The sequence below is a fragment of the Brachionichthys hirsutus genome, chromosome 2 (genome assembly GCF_040956055.1).
Source record: "Brachionichthys hirsutus isolate HB-005 chromosome 2, CSIRO-AGI_Bhir_v1, whole genome shotgun sequence".
Lineage (NCBI taxonomy): Eukaryota > Metazoa > Chordata > Actinopteri > Lophiiformes > Brachionichthyidae > Brachionichthys > Brachionichthys hirsutus.
In genome coordinates this window covers 16107892-16122364 of record NC_090898.1, presented here as the reverse complement: position 1 = coordinate 16122364, position 14473 = coordinate 16107892, and the positions used below count along the sequence as shown (strand labels likewise).

The window sequence follows — 14473 nt, the reverse complement described above, 5'->3', positions numbered from 1 at the left end:
TTACAGGGTCAGCTCCTGTCAAACTCCACATTTCATCTGGGCTGGGACTCGAACCGGTGGACTTCCCCGCTTCCCAGCCCAAGGCCCAACCGACTGAGCCACTGTCTATTTATGAGAATACAATTTAGTTTTAACAAATGAGTTGGGAGAGATGAGCCATGGTGTGGTGTTGAACTATCCAGATTGAGAGCATCCTGTCAGTTTCAAGAATGGTCAAAAGAGGCCATCAGGAACAAAATGGTTCTGTTATTTCCCAACGCCATCCTCCAGCAGAAACCCAGCTTGAAGTCAGAGCAGTCACACGGTCATTAATCTGCCAAAGGTATCTGTTGGCTGTCATTCGACATTGTTGAGGCAGTGACTGTAGATTCCTGAACTCGCAAAGGAACAAGGTGTGTCTAACATCCAGGTGCAGCTGCAGTATGACCGGTTTGTAGGTTGGAATGAACCCAGACTGAAGCTACAAAGAGAACACACCCTAACCTGTTTATGAAAACACTCCAGTCGTCATGACGTCAGATTCACCCTAAAAACACTCATTTGTTGTCCTCCGTATTACAAACAACACACCAAACTGAATGAAGTCGACAACAGAACCAAACAATTGAAAGGAGAGTGTTTAAGGTCAAAAGAGGCCATCAGGAACAAAATGGTTCAGTTATTGCCCAACGCCGTCCTGCAGCAGAAACCCAGCTTGAGGCGTCACATGTTCATGAACTCTGCCAAATGCATGAAATAATTTTATTTTCTGATTTGATTCTAATGATATTGTTCTTAATTTCTTAAGGTTTTTATTTGTTTTATTGTATTTATTTGAAGTTATCTTGATATTGTTTATCTTGAGATCATTATGTCTTTTTGAAATGGATGCTATGCAATGCTATTGACCTTTCTGAAAAAAACACTTTCCCCTAGGGTATAAACAAAGTAGTCACAATCTTGAACCTTGAAAGACGACCCCCTGACATGTTTAGAACAGGAGACCCAACTGACGCAGCATTAGATTCACCTGCTGTTTATTAACTACCTGGTCGGAGTCACTTCCTCTTAAATTGCGCAACATTTTTGACTCCACCCTCCACAGATTCTGACATCCTGTCAAGAACAGCATAAAAACAGAGAGCGAGAGCGAGAGGACAACATTCCCCACGCAGGGAGAGAGCAAGAGGCAAATCAATCCATTTCCTGAATACTTTCCAGACCTTCATCTTCGTCATCCTCCTTTCAGTGGGTAAGACAACTTGCAGCCTCCTCATCTGTCTTTTCATCTCTATCTATAAAATTTGAAATAATATAGAAACAAATGTGACTAACAGATTATAGAAATGGTATCAGACACATTTAATGAGTCTATTAACATCTAAATCAGAATCAGAATACTTTAATAATCCCTTAGGGAAATTATATCAGCAGCAATGCTCCACTAATTAAAGAAACAGAATAATTAGCATGATGTACATAATGCAGAAATAGATAAAGAAAACAATAATATATACAATTACTCAACAGTAATATAATTTTACAGTGATGCATTAAATAATAAATAAATTAAATGACACAGGAACAAATTACCTTCTACGTCCTCCAGTTGTTGTGGGTGGTGGACTCAGTCTAAGTGTCCGTGTGCTCCTTCGTTGCACCAGGAGCTGATGGAGGGGGTGGGAGTTGTAGTTCAGGATGCCTCTCAGTTTCTGAAGCATCCTTCTCTCCATCACTGTCTCTATGGAGTCCAGCTTCACCCCCACAACATCACCTGCCTTACGGATGACCTTATTGAGTCTCTTTGAGTCTGTGACCCTCAGTCTGCTGCCCCAGCACACCACAGCAAAAGGGATGGCACTAGAGACCACAGACTCATAGAACATCCCAGCATCTGTTCATGTCATGAATTAAAAGTGATGTCTAACATTTATTCTTTCATTCATCTTCTTGAAGACGAGATGATTGTAATCAGAATTGTAACTGTACTCCCCACTGCGACTCCGTGCTGCCAGTGTCTGACATTATATTTATTATTAATTATTAATCATTCGTTCATTCCCCACTGTGAGTCAACCTCGGGGTTACTGATATGAATGTGGTCATTTTTAAAATCTTTTTTCACCAATCCTTCACTGAAAACAGTACAAAGACGACATATTGAGAGCTGATCTTTATTTTAACTGATCAGGAAATACTGTCACATTTTCAATGGAGCTTCCTGTCAATCAAATATGTTGTTCTGTAAGTCTTTCAGCTCTGACTCCAGCTGATTGGTCACTGCCAACATGCTCCGCCTCCTGCTCATCCTGTCCCTTCTTGGGCTGGTAACAGGTATGCACACACATCAATCATTTTGAACCTCTGCCCTCGAGCAGTGTTGAAGAGCGCATGTCAAACCCACGTCAGCAACAAATGACTGAACATTGCTGATAGTCGGCCATTTTCCTGATGTCTGCCTGAAACAAACTCTGTTTAATTAAAACCCTTCATGAATTCAAAATGTGAATGTGCAGTATTTTCTGTTTGTAAAACGGCTAAGAGATTCCAGTTCTGACCTTTTTCATGTCTCCGTTTACTGCAGGTCAGGTCACCCCTGTGGACATATCATCATGTCCTATCAACTATTTTGGAATAGTATACAACACTGCTTTTGTAAGTGGGAAACTTCAGGACTTTGTTTATAATGTATATTTTTTGTCATTTTGGACTCCAGTCTCTCCTTGAATAACAAACAGTCTGTACACAAACTACGGGAATGTTAAATGTACAACAAGGACACATCCTCCATGTCTAAATGGAGCGTTTTCACTGACGTCACACAGCTAAGGTTTACTGATGCTTCAATAATGCAGAATCAGGTCTCCAGATGTTCTTATTATAATGAAGTCCAGGTCACAGTTCAGTCACATGTCTGAGGTGCAGCTGGTCAGTTGAGAGGCTGGTCTGGGAGGGGCTAGGGTGAGGGAGGGGTGGAGGCTGGTCTGGGAGGGGCTAGGGTGAGGGAGGGGTGGAGGCTGGTCTGGGAGGGGCTAGGGTGAGGGAGGGGTGGAGGCTGGTCTGGGAGGGGCTAGGGTGAGGGAGGGGTGGAGGCTGGTCTGGGAGGGGCTAGGGTGAGGGGGGGGTGGAGGCTGGTCTGGGAGGGGTTAGGGTGAGGGAGGGGTGGAGGCTGGTCTGGGAGGGGCTAGGGTGAGGGAGGGGTGGAGGCTGGTCTGGGAGGGGCTAGGGTGAGGGAGGGGTGGAGGCTGGTCTGGGAGGGGCTAGGGTGAGGGAGGGGTGGAGGCTGGTCTGGGAGGGGTTAGGGTGAGGGAGGAGTGGAGGCTGGTCTGGGAGGGGCTAGGGTGAGGGAGGAGTGGAGGCTGGTCTGGGAGGGGCTAGGGTGAGGGAGGAGTGGAGGCTGGTCTGGGAGGGGCTAGGGTGAGGGAGGAGTGGAGGCTGGTCTGGGAGGGGTTAGGGTGAGGGAGGGGTGGAGGCTGGTCTGGGTGGGTTAGGGTGAGGGAGGGGTGGAGGCTGGTCTGGGAGGGGCTAGGTTTTAACTGGATTTATGCTGCTGTGGCTCAAACAGAGGGAAACCTGAACAATGTGTCACCATGGTGAAATAACAGGTCCGTGTTCTACCATGAGGATGAAGTGCTGCTGATTCTCTGACTGAAACTTCTGCTACTCTGTGTTCGGCTTGTTGGGTCTGAGTTGATGCCAGCATGGACTCTACCCCAGCCTTTATATACAACATTCAATAACATCTAACATGCCATTGTTTGAGACTCAGAGAGTTTAAATATGATGACCAGCAGCCTTTTTAAAAAGTCATTGTTTATAACTTGCTGCACCTCTTTGTCTTTAACAGGTGGAAACCTCCCCCGTTGTGAACATCTGTTTTGATGGCCCCCTCGACGACATCAACACTTCTTTTGAAGAGTGTTTGTCTGTTGTTTCTTTCTCTCCTTTTTTCACGCACGCAGTAGACTTGCAACCAACCGAACAGACTATATCTGAATACAGGACTGGACTGCCAAACATCATGGATGATGTTGAATGCTTGAACATATTCTCTGTGGTCTTAGGTGGACGACCTGTGAGTATATTCAGTCTCTTAACAAGAAAACTATAAAATCAACAGTTTAACAACAAAATAAAATCACATCTGGCCACAAACAGAGTTTTTTTTTACTCTTGATGTTTTCTGGATGTTAACTCTTTCCAGACTGGCGTTATTCTTGCTAAAATGGGCTCAAGATCAGCTGTGTCATTCAATTTTCCAGTCATGACTACACATGTGAGTAATATACAAAATATGCGTCTGTGTATGTGTGTATATGTTTTTATTTATTTATCTGAATTCTGAATCACTCGTATTTGTTGTTTTCTAGAGGATAGTACTTGAATCTCCTCGAGAATCCTTTTCTGGAACGTTCCCTGGTGGATTCAGAGGCTTTGTAGAAATGAGCAGATGTTTTTTTGCTGGTCAGTAAATCTACTGAGTCCACAGATCATCTCCAGATCCATCAATCTCAGTTGTTGCTTTTGTTCATGTTAAACTTTTATCCTGTGTGAGCTAAAAAGTGAACTGTGACTTTTTAATCTGGAGTAATCTTCCCTCCTTTTTAAAGGTCAAGCCTTTTTTTCTGGTCAAACCATTTCTGGACCGGACCTAACAACTTGCATGACGGAAATCTGTAATGATGATGTTGAACTGGAAATGTTATCATGTGATAATCAGCAGATCTGCGATAGCGGCAGGTAAATATGTGTCCTTCTCGTTAAGAAGACAAGCTGTCTGTGTTGATGTCCAAACTGATGAACACTCTTTAAACTTAAAGTTTATTCAGGAATCTTCACGAAGAGCAAAAATCTGCTTTGTAGGTTCTTCAATAGAAAACTTTTAAAGAAAAACGGCAACATAAAATATTGTTTCAGAATGAGCTCATAACAGTGAGATTTGTAGACAATGAGAACATCAGAATTCAAATGAAACTCCAAACCTGAGACAGACTTTAGAAATCAGCGTCGTCTCATCGGTCGGCTGCAGAAAAGGATTTGGTTTGAGGGAGGAGTTTGTTCCAGATCGGTCCTCATGGGTCAGATCGGTTCTCCTCTGCTGCAGTGGAGACTCAGTGTTCAGAACATGGTGTCATTTATAAAGGTAATCCTGAGGGCTACACCTGCTGATAAATCCCACAAAGCTCCCGTCACCAGCATTTACCTGGGGTGATGCTGCAGGAGGCTTCATGACACCAGTGAGACACGCAGCAATGAGAGCCAGAGTCCTGGGAACACTACAACTAATATTAGTCCTTCCTGCTGTTTGTTTGAGAGCCCCCTGGTGGCCACATGATGATGTTTCTGTGTCTGTCCCCTTCATCAGTTGCGTTTCTGTTTCTCCTGGCCTTTGCAATGTGATCGGACCTGCTGTCATTGACTTCTCCGGCAATCCTGATTCTGTTGAGGACCAGTGTACGTACACTCTGCTGTCAGCTACCAACGTAACAATGAATGGGAAATTCAAGGTGCGCCGACGTGATGATACGTCATTTTTGGACGAATTGATCCTGATGCTCACTGATCAGAATGAGACTATTCATCTCTTGGGGGATGGGAGAGTTCTGGTAAGTTTCTGCCACAGTCATGTGATCCATCCTCGCCTGTCCTCTCAGCGACGCTGGAAGCAGAAACGTCAGCAGATGTGGTTTTGATGTCTGAATCGGTGTTTCCTTCTGTCTCTCTGCTGTAATGCAGGGCGGCGGCTCAGACCTAGACTCCACACCTCCGGGTGTGATGATCTCACAGAGTCCTGAGGGTGTCAGTGTTAACATCACGGCTGATGGATCCACCATTGAACTTTTTTATAATGGTCAATATGCTGAGATCTTCCACACAGGTACAGACAGTAAAATCCACGAGTCATCACTCAGTCATGATAAAATAAGCCTTTGATCCTCTCTGGTATTGAGAATGTTCACTTTGAACGTTGACACGGATCCGACTCACACTTTGTTGTTAACGTCTAAAGGAGGTTCTGCAGCGATGGCGTCTGGTCTCTGTCAAGATTCCACTTCTCTCAGCGCCTCAAGGATTGAGTCGGCTTCCGATGCGTAAGACTTCACCCTTTAACCCATTGATACTATTGATTGTAACGTTTAGTCCTTGAACTTAAACCCAATGACATCATCTGCAGCGTCAACATGAATATTAACTCGTCATCCCACAACAATCGACATTTCCTCCTCTTCAGTGTTCTTTGATCCTCTTGTGAAGTTCCCCGTCTTTTGACTTGTAATAATGTCGCTGTGTTTACGGGCAGAAGTCCGAGCAGGCTGATAGTCCTGACCTTGTGTTGTGTGCCCCCCCCCCCAGCTGCACGGACATGACAAGTCAAGCTCCTGACGGTACCATCGACTGCCCTGCTGTGGAAAGCGAGTAAGTAGATGAAGAATCAGGTCTGTGCTCATTTGCATGTTTAATATAACGTGAGAACAAATGGAAGATCAACGCTCCTGAACTCAATACTTTCATTTGGGGAGCTGACTCTGTGTGAACATAAATCTGTGCTGAGAAGTTTCCTCAGCCGTTCCAGACGGAGGCTGATTCCCAGTTGTAGAAGACAAGAGCTGCGTTCATTCCTCTTTCCCTCTATTCCTCTGTGGAACAGCTGTTCCATGTTAGGCAACTCCACCTTATTCCCCTGTGACTCGATCGACCCGGCACCTTATGAAACCCTGTGCGAAGAAACTTTGTGCAAATATCCTCAACTGGATGGTTTCATCTGTCCGTTCCATGAGGCCTATGCCAGAGCCTGCATCCGGAATGGTCACGCACTGGGAGACTGGAGGTCAGCGATCAGCTGCGGTGAGACCCCCCCCCCTAAACACCTCTGTTTTAGAGCAGTGTAATTTTTAGGAGTCCTTTACCTTGATGCTCTAACATTCTGTCTCCCCGTCTTTCAGATGTCCATGATGTCTTCTGTCCAGGTGAGGCCTGTGTTCATATGGAGTTCTGTGGGGACACAGCCTCTGGTGAGAGACGCTGCAGATGCCGGGCCTCAGTCCCCAGACCAGATGGTTTCGGTACGACAGCTTCTAGTCCTGGTCCTCAGAGGCTGGACGCTTTTCTCAGCCGAGCTGCTGCTGATCTTAGTCGGACGGTTGAATTTGTGTCACCGGCAGCACATTCTAGAACGTCTCTCTGTCAAGGTTTCTGTTCCCCTTGTGTCTCCCTGAGGGTGAAGTTATTACTCCATAAGAACAGGTCCTTTCGTTTCCACTTCCACAGCCGCTTTTAGTGAAAGTGAGCAGTAATGTGAGGAGAGCAGGGCCGGCCAGATGTGTGCTGTGAACATCTGTAGAGTCTCCTCTGCAACACGCTCGGTCGTACATGCAGCGTTTTAACTCCTCTGTTCTGCTTGATGTTCAGCCTTTGATCCAGTGTGTGACAACAGCACAAACTCAGCCTCCGTTACTGTGATCGGTTGCCTCCTGACGGAACAGGGCTTTGACTTCAGAGCTCTGCATCTCAACGATCCCACCTGCACTGGTCAGGTGGACGAGGCCACCAACTGCGTGACGTTCACCCATGATGAAGGCGACCGCTGTGGATCCGTATCCACGGTGGGGGTTCTCCTCCGTGTCCTTTCTGTCATTGGACAGTTCTTTTCTCAGCGTCTCTTTCTATTGGTTCATTTGGAATCTTGCTCCGGTTTGGGTTTCAGCTTCCTCCTCCTTGGTTTCTCAGCTAATCTCCAGTCGTCCGCCGGTTCGCTGGGCCGACAGGCTCTGCTTCCAGCATCGCTGCCTTGTTGCTTTGGTGTGTTTGAGGTTTCTTGTTTCGGGGTCTAAAGCGGCGCCGTCACTTTGGTCGTCCCTCCACCTGCGATACGCCCGACAACATTCTGACATCTTATTGTGTGCGCTGAGAGGAAACAACAACTTAACGTCTGAATCCCTGTCACCTCGTAGATCGATGATTACCTCAACTTGGTTGTCACAAACAACATCAGTAACTCCGACAGCTCTGCAATCATCACTACAGAAGATGAACTCAGCATTGAGTTCTCCTGCTTCTTTGCTGATCCAGAGATCCAGACATCCGGTTTCACAGTCTTGGACAAGTGAGGGTTAAAGTTTGTCTAAATTTGTGTTGTGAAAATTATTCATGGGAAGGTGAGAAGTATAAGGACATGTGTGTGTGTGTGTGTGTGTGTGTTCTCTACAGCTCTGTTGTTGTGACCCTCACATCTGGAGAATGGATCTACACTTTGTGCATGGAGTCCTTCTCTGATTCAGACTTCCTGAATCCTCTGGGACGAAATGCCAACGTCAGTCTGAATGATGAGATCTTTGTGAAGATCTACACTTCTGGGCTGGACGAGGCTTCGGTTGCTGTGTTCACCGAGTCCTGCTGGGCAACCAGTGACCCGTCTCCCGATGTGACTCCAAGAGTCGACCTGATCACAGACGGGTGAGAGGAATCATCAGCGGCCAGAGGTCAAAAGGTCACATAGAAGTAGACTTGTGTAAAATAGGACTTGGCTCAAAGTCGAGCATCAATTCAATTAAATCTGAACAAATAAAAGCTCTAAAATGAACTCATTGTCTAAAAGGAAAACGTTGTTCTTTAACTCATTGGCTGCCGTTGATTTTCAGTGGTGGTGGGCTGGGGGGGGGAGGGGGCAGTCTGGTATAGCTGCTCTTTAAATATCTTAATTCTTAATTTTACGCTTGTGTCGTCACGTACTGATCACCTGTAGGGGGCAGCAGTGCTGTATTTGGGTGAGATCAGCATATATTATATTATGAGAAGAAGACGGGAGGAGACGAGAGACAAAGTGGAAATATGAAGGGAGATTCATATTTAATCAAGACTCGATATATTACAAAATAAAAACCTCCCTTTAATGAGGGAAAAAGCAAACGTAACAAAAATAGATGGTAACATGTATAAAGTACAAAAAGAAGAGTGCTTCAGTAAAGCAGCCACGTGTTTGCATGTTGCATGTATGTTTATCATCATGCATGATTCTGCTCTGTTTGCTCTAACGTCATCTGTTTGTGTTTTTGTGGGCAGCTGTGGCTCAACTGGGGATGTTTTGGTGGATGTGAGAGGAAATGGAGAAGAAACCTCCAACTCCTTCTCCTATAGATTTTTCCAGTTCACGGGTCACCCTGGTAGCGTCTACCTGCACTGCCAAGTCAGACTGTGTATCCAAGAATGCGTCCCGGTACGCCTCAAAACACACACTCGGTTATTTACGGCTGAGGACACATCGTTCCCTTTCTCTCAGTTCTCATTTAATTTAGATGAAATGATAAATTGTCTCATGAGAATGCCGCTAGAATAGTTTACAGATTGTCCGTCTGATGCTGGACTTCCAGCTCTTCTAGTTGTGACACGTTTGATTCTTTCTGAATCACATCTGGAACACTTCAGAATCAAATTTAAATCATCGAGACACGCTTCATGACTTTTCACCTGTGGGTGGCGCAAAAACAACAGGAGACATTAAGTCCAACACTGAAATGCTGCCAGACAGAAGTAGTCGATCAGAATGCCTCTATGTCACCGTCTGAAAATGGAACATTGACCCAAGAGAACTTTCTGTTCAGGGTTCCATTATGGATCGTGTTGACGATCAAAGAGAAGGACGTTGACGCAGGAGCAGCTTCTGGTCTTCCGAGGCCTTGACTTCGTCTCCGTCTGTCTCTTCCAGGTTTGTCATGGTTGGGGTCGTAGACGCAGATCTAACAGGATGAAGTTCTTACCTGAGAGCCCACCCGTCCTCTCCATGGTCTGGACTCCATAGGTGAGTTTTCTGCTGACGGGTGATCTCTGACGTCACCCAGAACACAATCCAGTCCAGCATCCCGCGTCTGTTGTAGGTCAGCGGTAGGAAGGTAGATACCGCCCCCTGGCGGCGGAACTCAGTGATGATCATGATTTCAGATTCTTTCAGATCAGTTGAGGGAGACTTGAAGAATGTTTGAAAGAAGGAACTATGACACGAGAAAGCTGTAATGATCAAATGTTGAAATGTGGGCGTGGCAGTGAGCAGAAAAGTGTTTCTATTTTCATCTGGAGGACAAACAGGATCCAGCTGTGGACTAAAGACGGCAGTAACACTTTGGTCTGGTTGTCTCGGCAGGTCGTGAACACGCTGAACCGGATTGATTGACAGGCCGTCCACCCTCACAACGATTCCTGACCTTTGAGTTGTCCAATCCAAGACTTGGTGTTAAACCTTTTATTGATTCTGGGGTGTGTCTCTCCTGCTAATGACAATAATCAGATATTATTCGGGGTTTCTAATGATTATCTTGATTCATTCTGTGTGCACATTGGAGGTATTCAGACTGGTGTTTGGGGGACTTCTATCTTGAAATCACTACTTAGACATCATAGTGAACTTCACTGTGTAATATTCCAGTCCTGTGTATTGATTAGTCTGATAGGGATTGCAGTTTAGTCAGACTTCTGAGAGGCTCTCTCTGGATAGGCTCACTGTATTGATGAGGTAAACCAGAGGTCTGCATGTGGAGAGTTAACTGATGTAAAACGGTCCTTTCAGCTTAATTAATGGGTCGACCTCTTTAAAAACGTAAAAACACTGACCCTGCTCTCAGCCTCAGAGCGACTGGCAGCTTTTCTAATTCAAGCTGCAAATTAGGACAAAAACCTCAGATTAGGACAAAAACCTCAATTAAAATGGTTAAAAACATTATCATATTCTGAGTCATAGACAGAGAGAGTCTTTGAAATGAATGTCAGTTGGTTCAAAAATCAAATGCCTTTATCATATCTCAGTATTTGTGAGTTATGCTCTCTTTCTTTCTTTATGTTACTTGTAGCGTGGGAAGCAAAAGAAAGACAAAAAAAACTAATAAAATGGATGTGGGAAAAAAAACTTCATCTCTTGTGCCTTTTTTGTCAAATGTCCTATTTTTAGGACATTAAGTGTCTGCTGCTGTACTTTCTTCTTGTCCCGTGAGGGGTCTCCACAGCAAATCAACCTTCTCCACCTCACCCTGTCCTTTGCATCGTCCTCCCCAACACCAGCCACTCTCATGTCCTCCCTCACTGTGTCCATGTCTCTTCTCCTGGGTCGACCTCTAGTCCTGTTCCCTGGCAGTTCCATCTTCAGCATCCTTCTACCGATATAGTCCCCGTCTCTCCTTTGGACATGTCCAAACCATCGAAGTGTGGTCTCTCTGACCTTGTCTCCGAAACGTCTAACCTTCACTGTCCCTCTTATTGTCTCATTTCTAATCCTGTCCAACCTGGACCTGAACCTGAACTACTCTGACATACTTCTCTGCCACTCCAGACTTCCTCATGCAGTACCACATTTCCTCTCTAGGCACCCTGTCGTAGGCTTTCTCTAGATCTACAAAGACACAATGCAGCGCCTTCTGACCTTCCCTGTACTTCTCCATTGCTAGCCTCAATGCTAACATTGTGTCTGTGGTACTCTTCCTCAGCATAAAGCCATACTGCTGCTCACAAATACTTACTTATGTCCTTTGTCAAGCCTTAACTACTTTTTCCTATTACTTCATCATATGCCTCATCAGCTTTATCCCCTTATAGTCTGTGAAACTCTGTGTGTCTCCCGTCTTCTTAAAAATGGGCACCAGCACATTTCTCCTCCATTCCTCTGGCAGCTTTAAAAACACTGCAGCTACCTCTCCTAGACACTTCCATACCTCCACAGGTATGCCATCGGGGCCAACTGCCTTCCCATTCTTCATCATCTTCATTGTCTTTCTAACTTCATTCGTGCTAATCTTTGTCACAGGTGCTTTTACTACCCTTTGTTCTCTCTCATTTTCCTCATTCATTAATACCTCAAAGAACATCTTCCATCTTCCTAGTACACTGCTGGCCTCTGACAACATCTTGCCATCTCTATCCTTAATCACTCTAACATCATCAACAACATCCTTCCCATCTCTGTCTCTCTGTCTGGCCAGCCTGTACAGATCCTTCTCTCCCTCTTTACTATCTAACCTGTCCTACAGGTCATGATATGCCCTCTGTTTGGCCATGGCCACCTCAGAGAGAAGAGTTTTGCTCTCAGTTGGCTTGAAAGAAGCGGTAACTTTCTCATGAAAGCCGTTACTAGGCTCTGCATTTCAACAACAAAAAGGTTCTTGACTTGCAGTTGCGGTTTGATGTTCAGTTCATTCATCATAGCAGTCACATGAACGGCAAATGCAAAATTTGTCATCCCATAGTCGTCCCTTTCATTGATCGCATTGCTGCCAGTTCCTCTGAAATCTTTAGGTCTTTCATTATCCAAAGAACGCAAACTAATCAAGGCTTTACATTTGAAGCAGTAACTCAAGCACGCCGCTAGGGGGCGCGGTAGCACTGCATTTCGTTCTGCTGATCCAAATTGTCAATGCCAAGTTTAAATATGCTCTTAGATATATCACCTTAAGGGCAGACTCTCTTGCTCCAAGTTGCAAAGCAATAGCTATAATGACTTTTGGAAAGAGGTCAGAATGATCAATAGCAGCAAAATCTCTATCCCATCCAATATCAATGAGGTGAGTGGGTCTGAGGATATCGGTCAGTTTTGGCATAAGTAATATTTCGACTATAACTGTGTGAAATGCAACGTGTTAAAGGGCAGAGAGACACAAAGTCATGTAGGAGTGATTGTTACTCCTCGAGAGGTTTCTGAGGCGCTCTCTATGCTGAAGAAGAACAAGTCCTGTCGTTAGACAGTTTTACACCTGAACATTTGAAATTTGTTTTCTGAAATGTAAAAGTGTTTCGGGACTTGTTAATTTGTTTTGCACCTCCCGGCCACCATACTTATGCTCACAACAGTTGGTATTTGGAAATAATCCGTCCTCTATGTTGCAGAATCTTCGTGCTGAGGGCGACGATGTTGCAATTTGAATAGAATCTTGGGGGATCAATAATGGTATTCGATGCATTTAAGAGGGGTCTGTAGCATCGGTGTCAAATTCACCTTGTGAGAAACTGTATCCTCTTGCCCTGTTAAATACTCTTTGGTAAACTACTGCATGCGAGAATCGTCCCTGGGTCACGTGACCGGGAACAGCCACTTGGATAGCTTTAAATCTCAGGTAGTATGTGGGAGACGTGAGGGACACGCAGTCAATTGAGGCTGCAGGTAGGATTTTTGCCCGGTTTATCCATGACTGTTACTATGCCAACTATCGAACTGCAATGCTGACTCGTTAACTTAATCTGTGACATCATGACAGCTTTATGTTTTAATTCAAGATGGTAAAACTAGAGCCAATAAAAGAACCGAGCGAACAGGTGGAGATGACGGCGCCGGTCCCGCTTGTTCTTTTGGCCGTGTGTGTGTGTGTGTGTGTGTGTGTGTTTGTGTGTGTGTGTGTGCGTGTGTGTGGGTGGGTGTTTTTTGACACGTGGTTCTGGCTGTAAGGATCAAAACCAGTAAAAGAGAGATCGTTTTTAGTTTCACTCAATTTTACTCGGAAGGATGGAGCGATGGAGAGAAAAGAGGAGAAGAAACTATATTAGGGTTTTGTAAAACAAAACAAAACTGTAATACATTTTTAAAAGTCTTCATCTGAGACAATTAATGATGTTTAAGGGAGAAAAGAAAAGAAGAAAATGACGCCTAGAGGCGCTCGGGCCGAACGCGGCAGTGATGGAAGCTGCGCCCTCCTCCAACGATTGGGGACGGGCCAACAGAGGGGGGGTAGAGGAGGAGGGGAGGAGGAGGAGGAGGAAGGAGGAGGAAGAGGAGGAGGAGGTGGGTGAGCGACCGCTGAATGAGTTGGAATCGGTGCCTGGTGGAGCGACGCAAACGGAGAGGAGCCGAAACCTCGCCGCGCTACTTTTTCTCCTCCTTGCTCCTCTCTGGTGGAGTGTAACTCTCCGCGGGTCGTTTCTAACCCGGACCGGACCGAGCGAACAGGTGGAGATGACGGCGCCGCCCGACGCTGCGCTCCACGGCGCGTCCCGGCGCGCCTTGGCGCGCGTCGCGCCGCTGCTGCTGCCGCTGCTCGTGAAGACCTGCTGCGGCTTCACGTCGGCGCAGGAGCTGCCGAGCGGCGGGGTGAACGGCTACAGTTTGCACCCGCCGTACTTCAACCTGGCCGAAGGCACCAAGATCACCGCCACGGCGACCTGCGGGGAGGAAGACACCGGCAGGACCGTGGCCGACCTCTACTGCAAGCTGGTCGGTGGCCCGGTGTCCGGGGACCCGAGCCAGACCATCCAGGTGAGCGAGGATTCGGGAGGGCGACTCGGGCATTCTGAACTTTATTTACACAATTTAAACATTTCTTGTTTTGTCGTTTGTGTTGAAACTCGTGTTTGTGGCTCATCAGAGATTTAAAGCAGTAAAAAGACTCGATTTCTTTACAGTTTGGGCTCGCAATGCATCAATAAAGGACTTTATATATATATATATATATATATAAAGTATATATATATAAACCTACAGGCAGCTAGCCAGATTTTAAAATGACATTTCCACACAGTTGCCATCCTG

General features: G+C 45.7%; 2 protein-coding genes and 1 long non-coding RNA gene across 3 annotated transcripts in view; all 3 read left to right on the top strand.

Moving 5' to 3' along the window:
* The first annotated feature begins 1153 nt into the window (after window positions 1-1153).
* LOC137899651 (uncharacterized) lies at window positions 1154-2630 on the top strand. The gene is made up of 3 exons (XR_011105649.1): window positions 1154-1231; window positions 2229-2313; window positions 2564-2630. It is a non-coding gene; the product is annotated as an uncharacterized lncRNA (long non-coding RNA).
* Window positions 2631-3937: 1307 nt separating this feature from the next.
* LOC137904566 (uncharacterized) lies at window positions 3938-10862 on the top strand. The gene is made up of 16 exons (XM_068748766.1): window positions 3938-4054; window positions 4184-4255; window positions 4350-4443; window positions 4590-4719; window positions 5345-5585; window positions 5716-5857; window positions 5990-6071; window positions 6334-6396; window positions 6629-6825; window positions 6924-7043; window positions 7390-7583; window positions 7932-8083; window positions 8188-8433; window positions 9040-9193; window positions 9683-9775; window positions 10115-10862. The coding sequence occupies exons 1-15, from the start codon at window positions 4001-4003 to the stop codon at window positions 9773-9775; spliced, it is 2034 nt and encodes a 677-aa protein (XP_068604867.1). The 5' UTR covers window positions 3938-4000; the 3' UTR covers window positions 10115-10862.
* Window positions 10863-13891: 3029 nt separating this feature from the next.
* The window catches only part of lama5 (laminin, alpha 5), a 36032-nt gene continuing 35450 nt past the window's right edge, over window positions 13892-14473 (top strand). Inside the window, 1 exon segment of the mRNA XM_068742997.1 lies at window positions 13892-14243. Coding sequence (XP_068599098.1) covers window positions 13901-14243 — 343 coding nt within the window. The 5' untranslated portion in view covers window positions 13892-13900.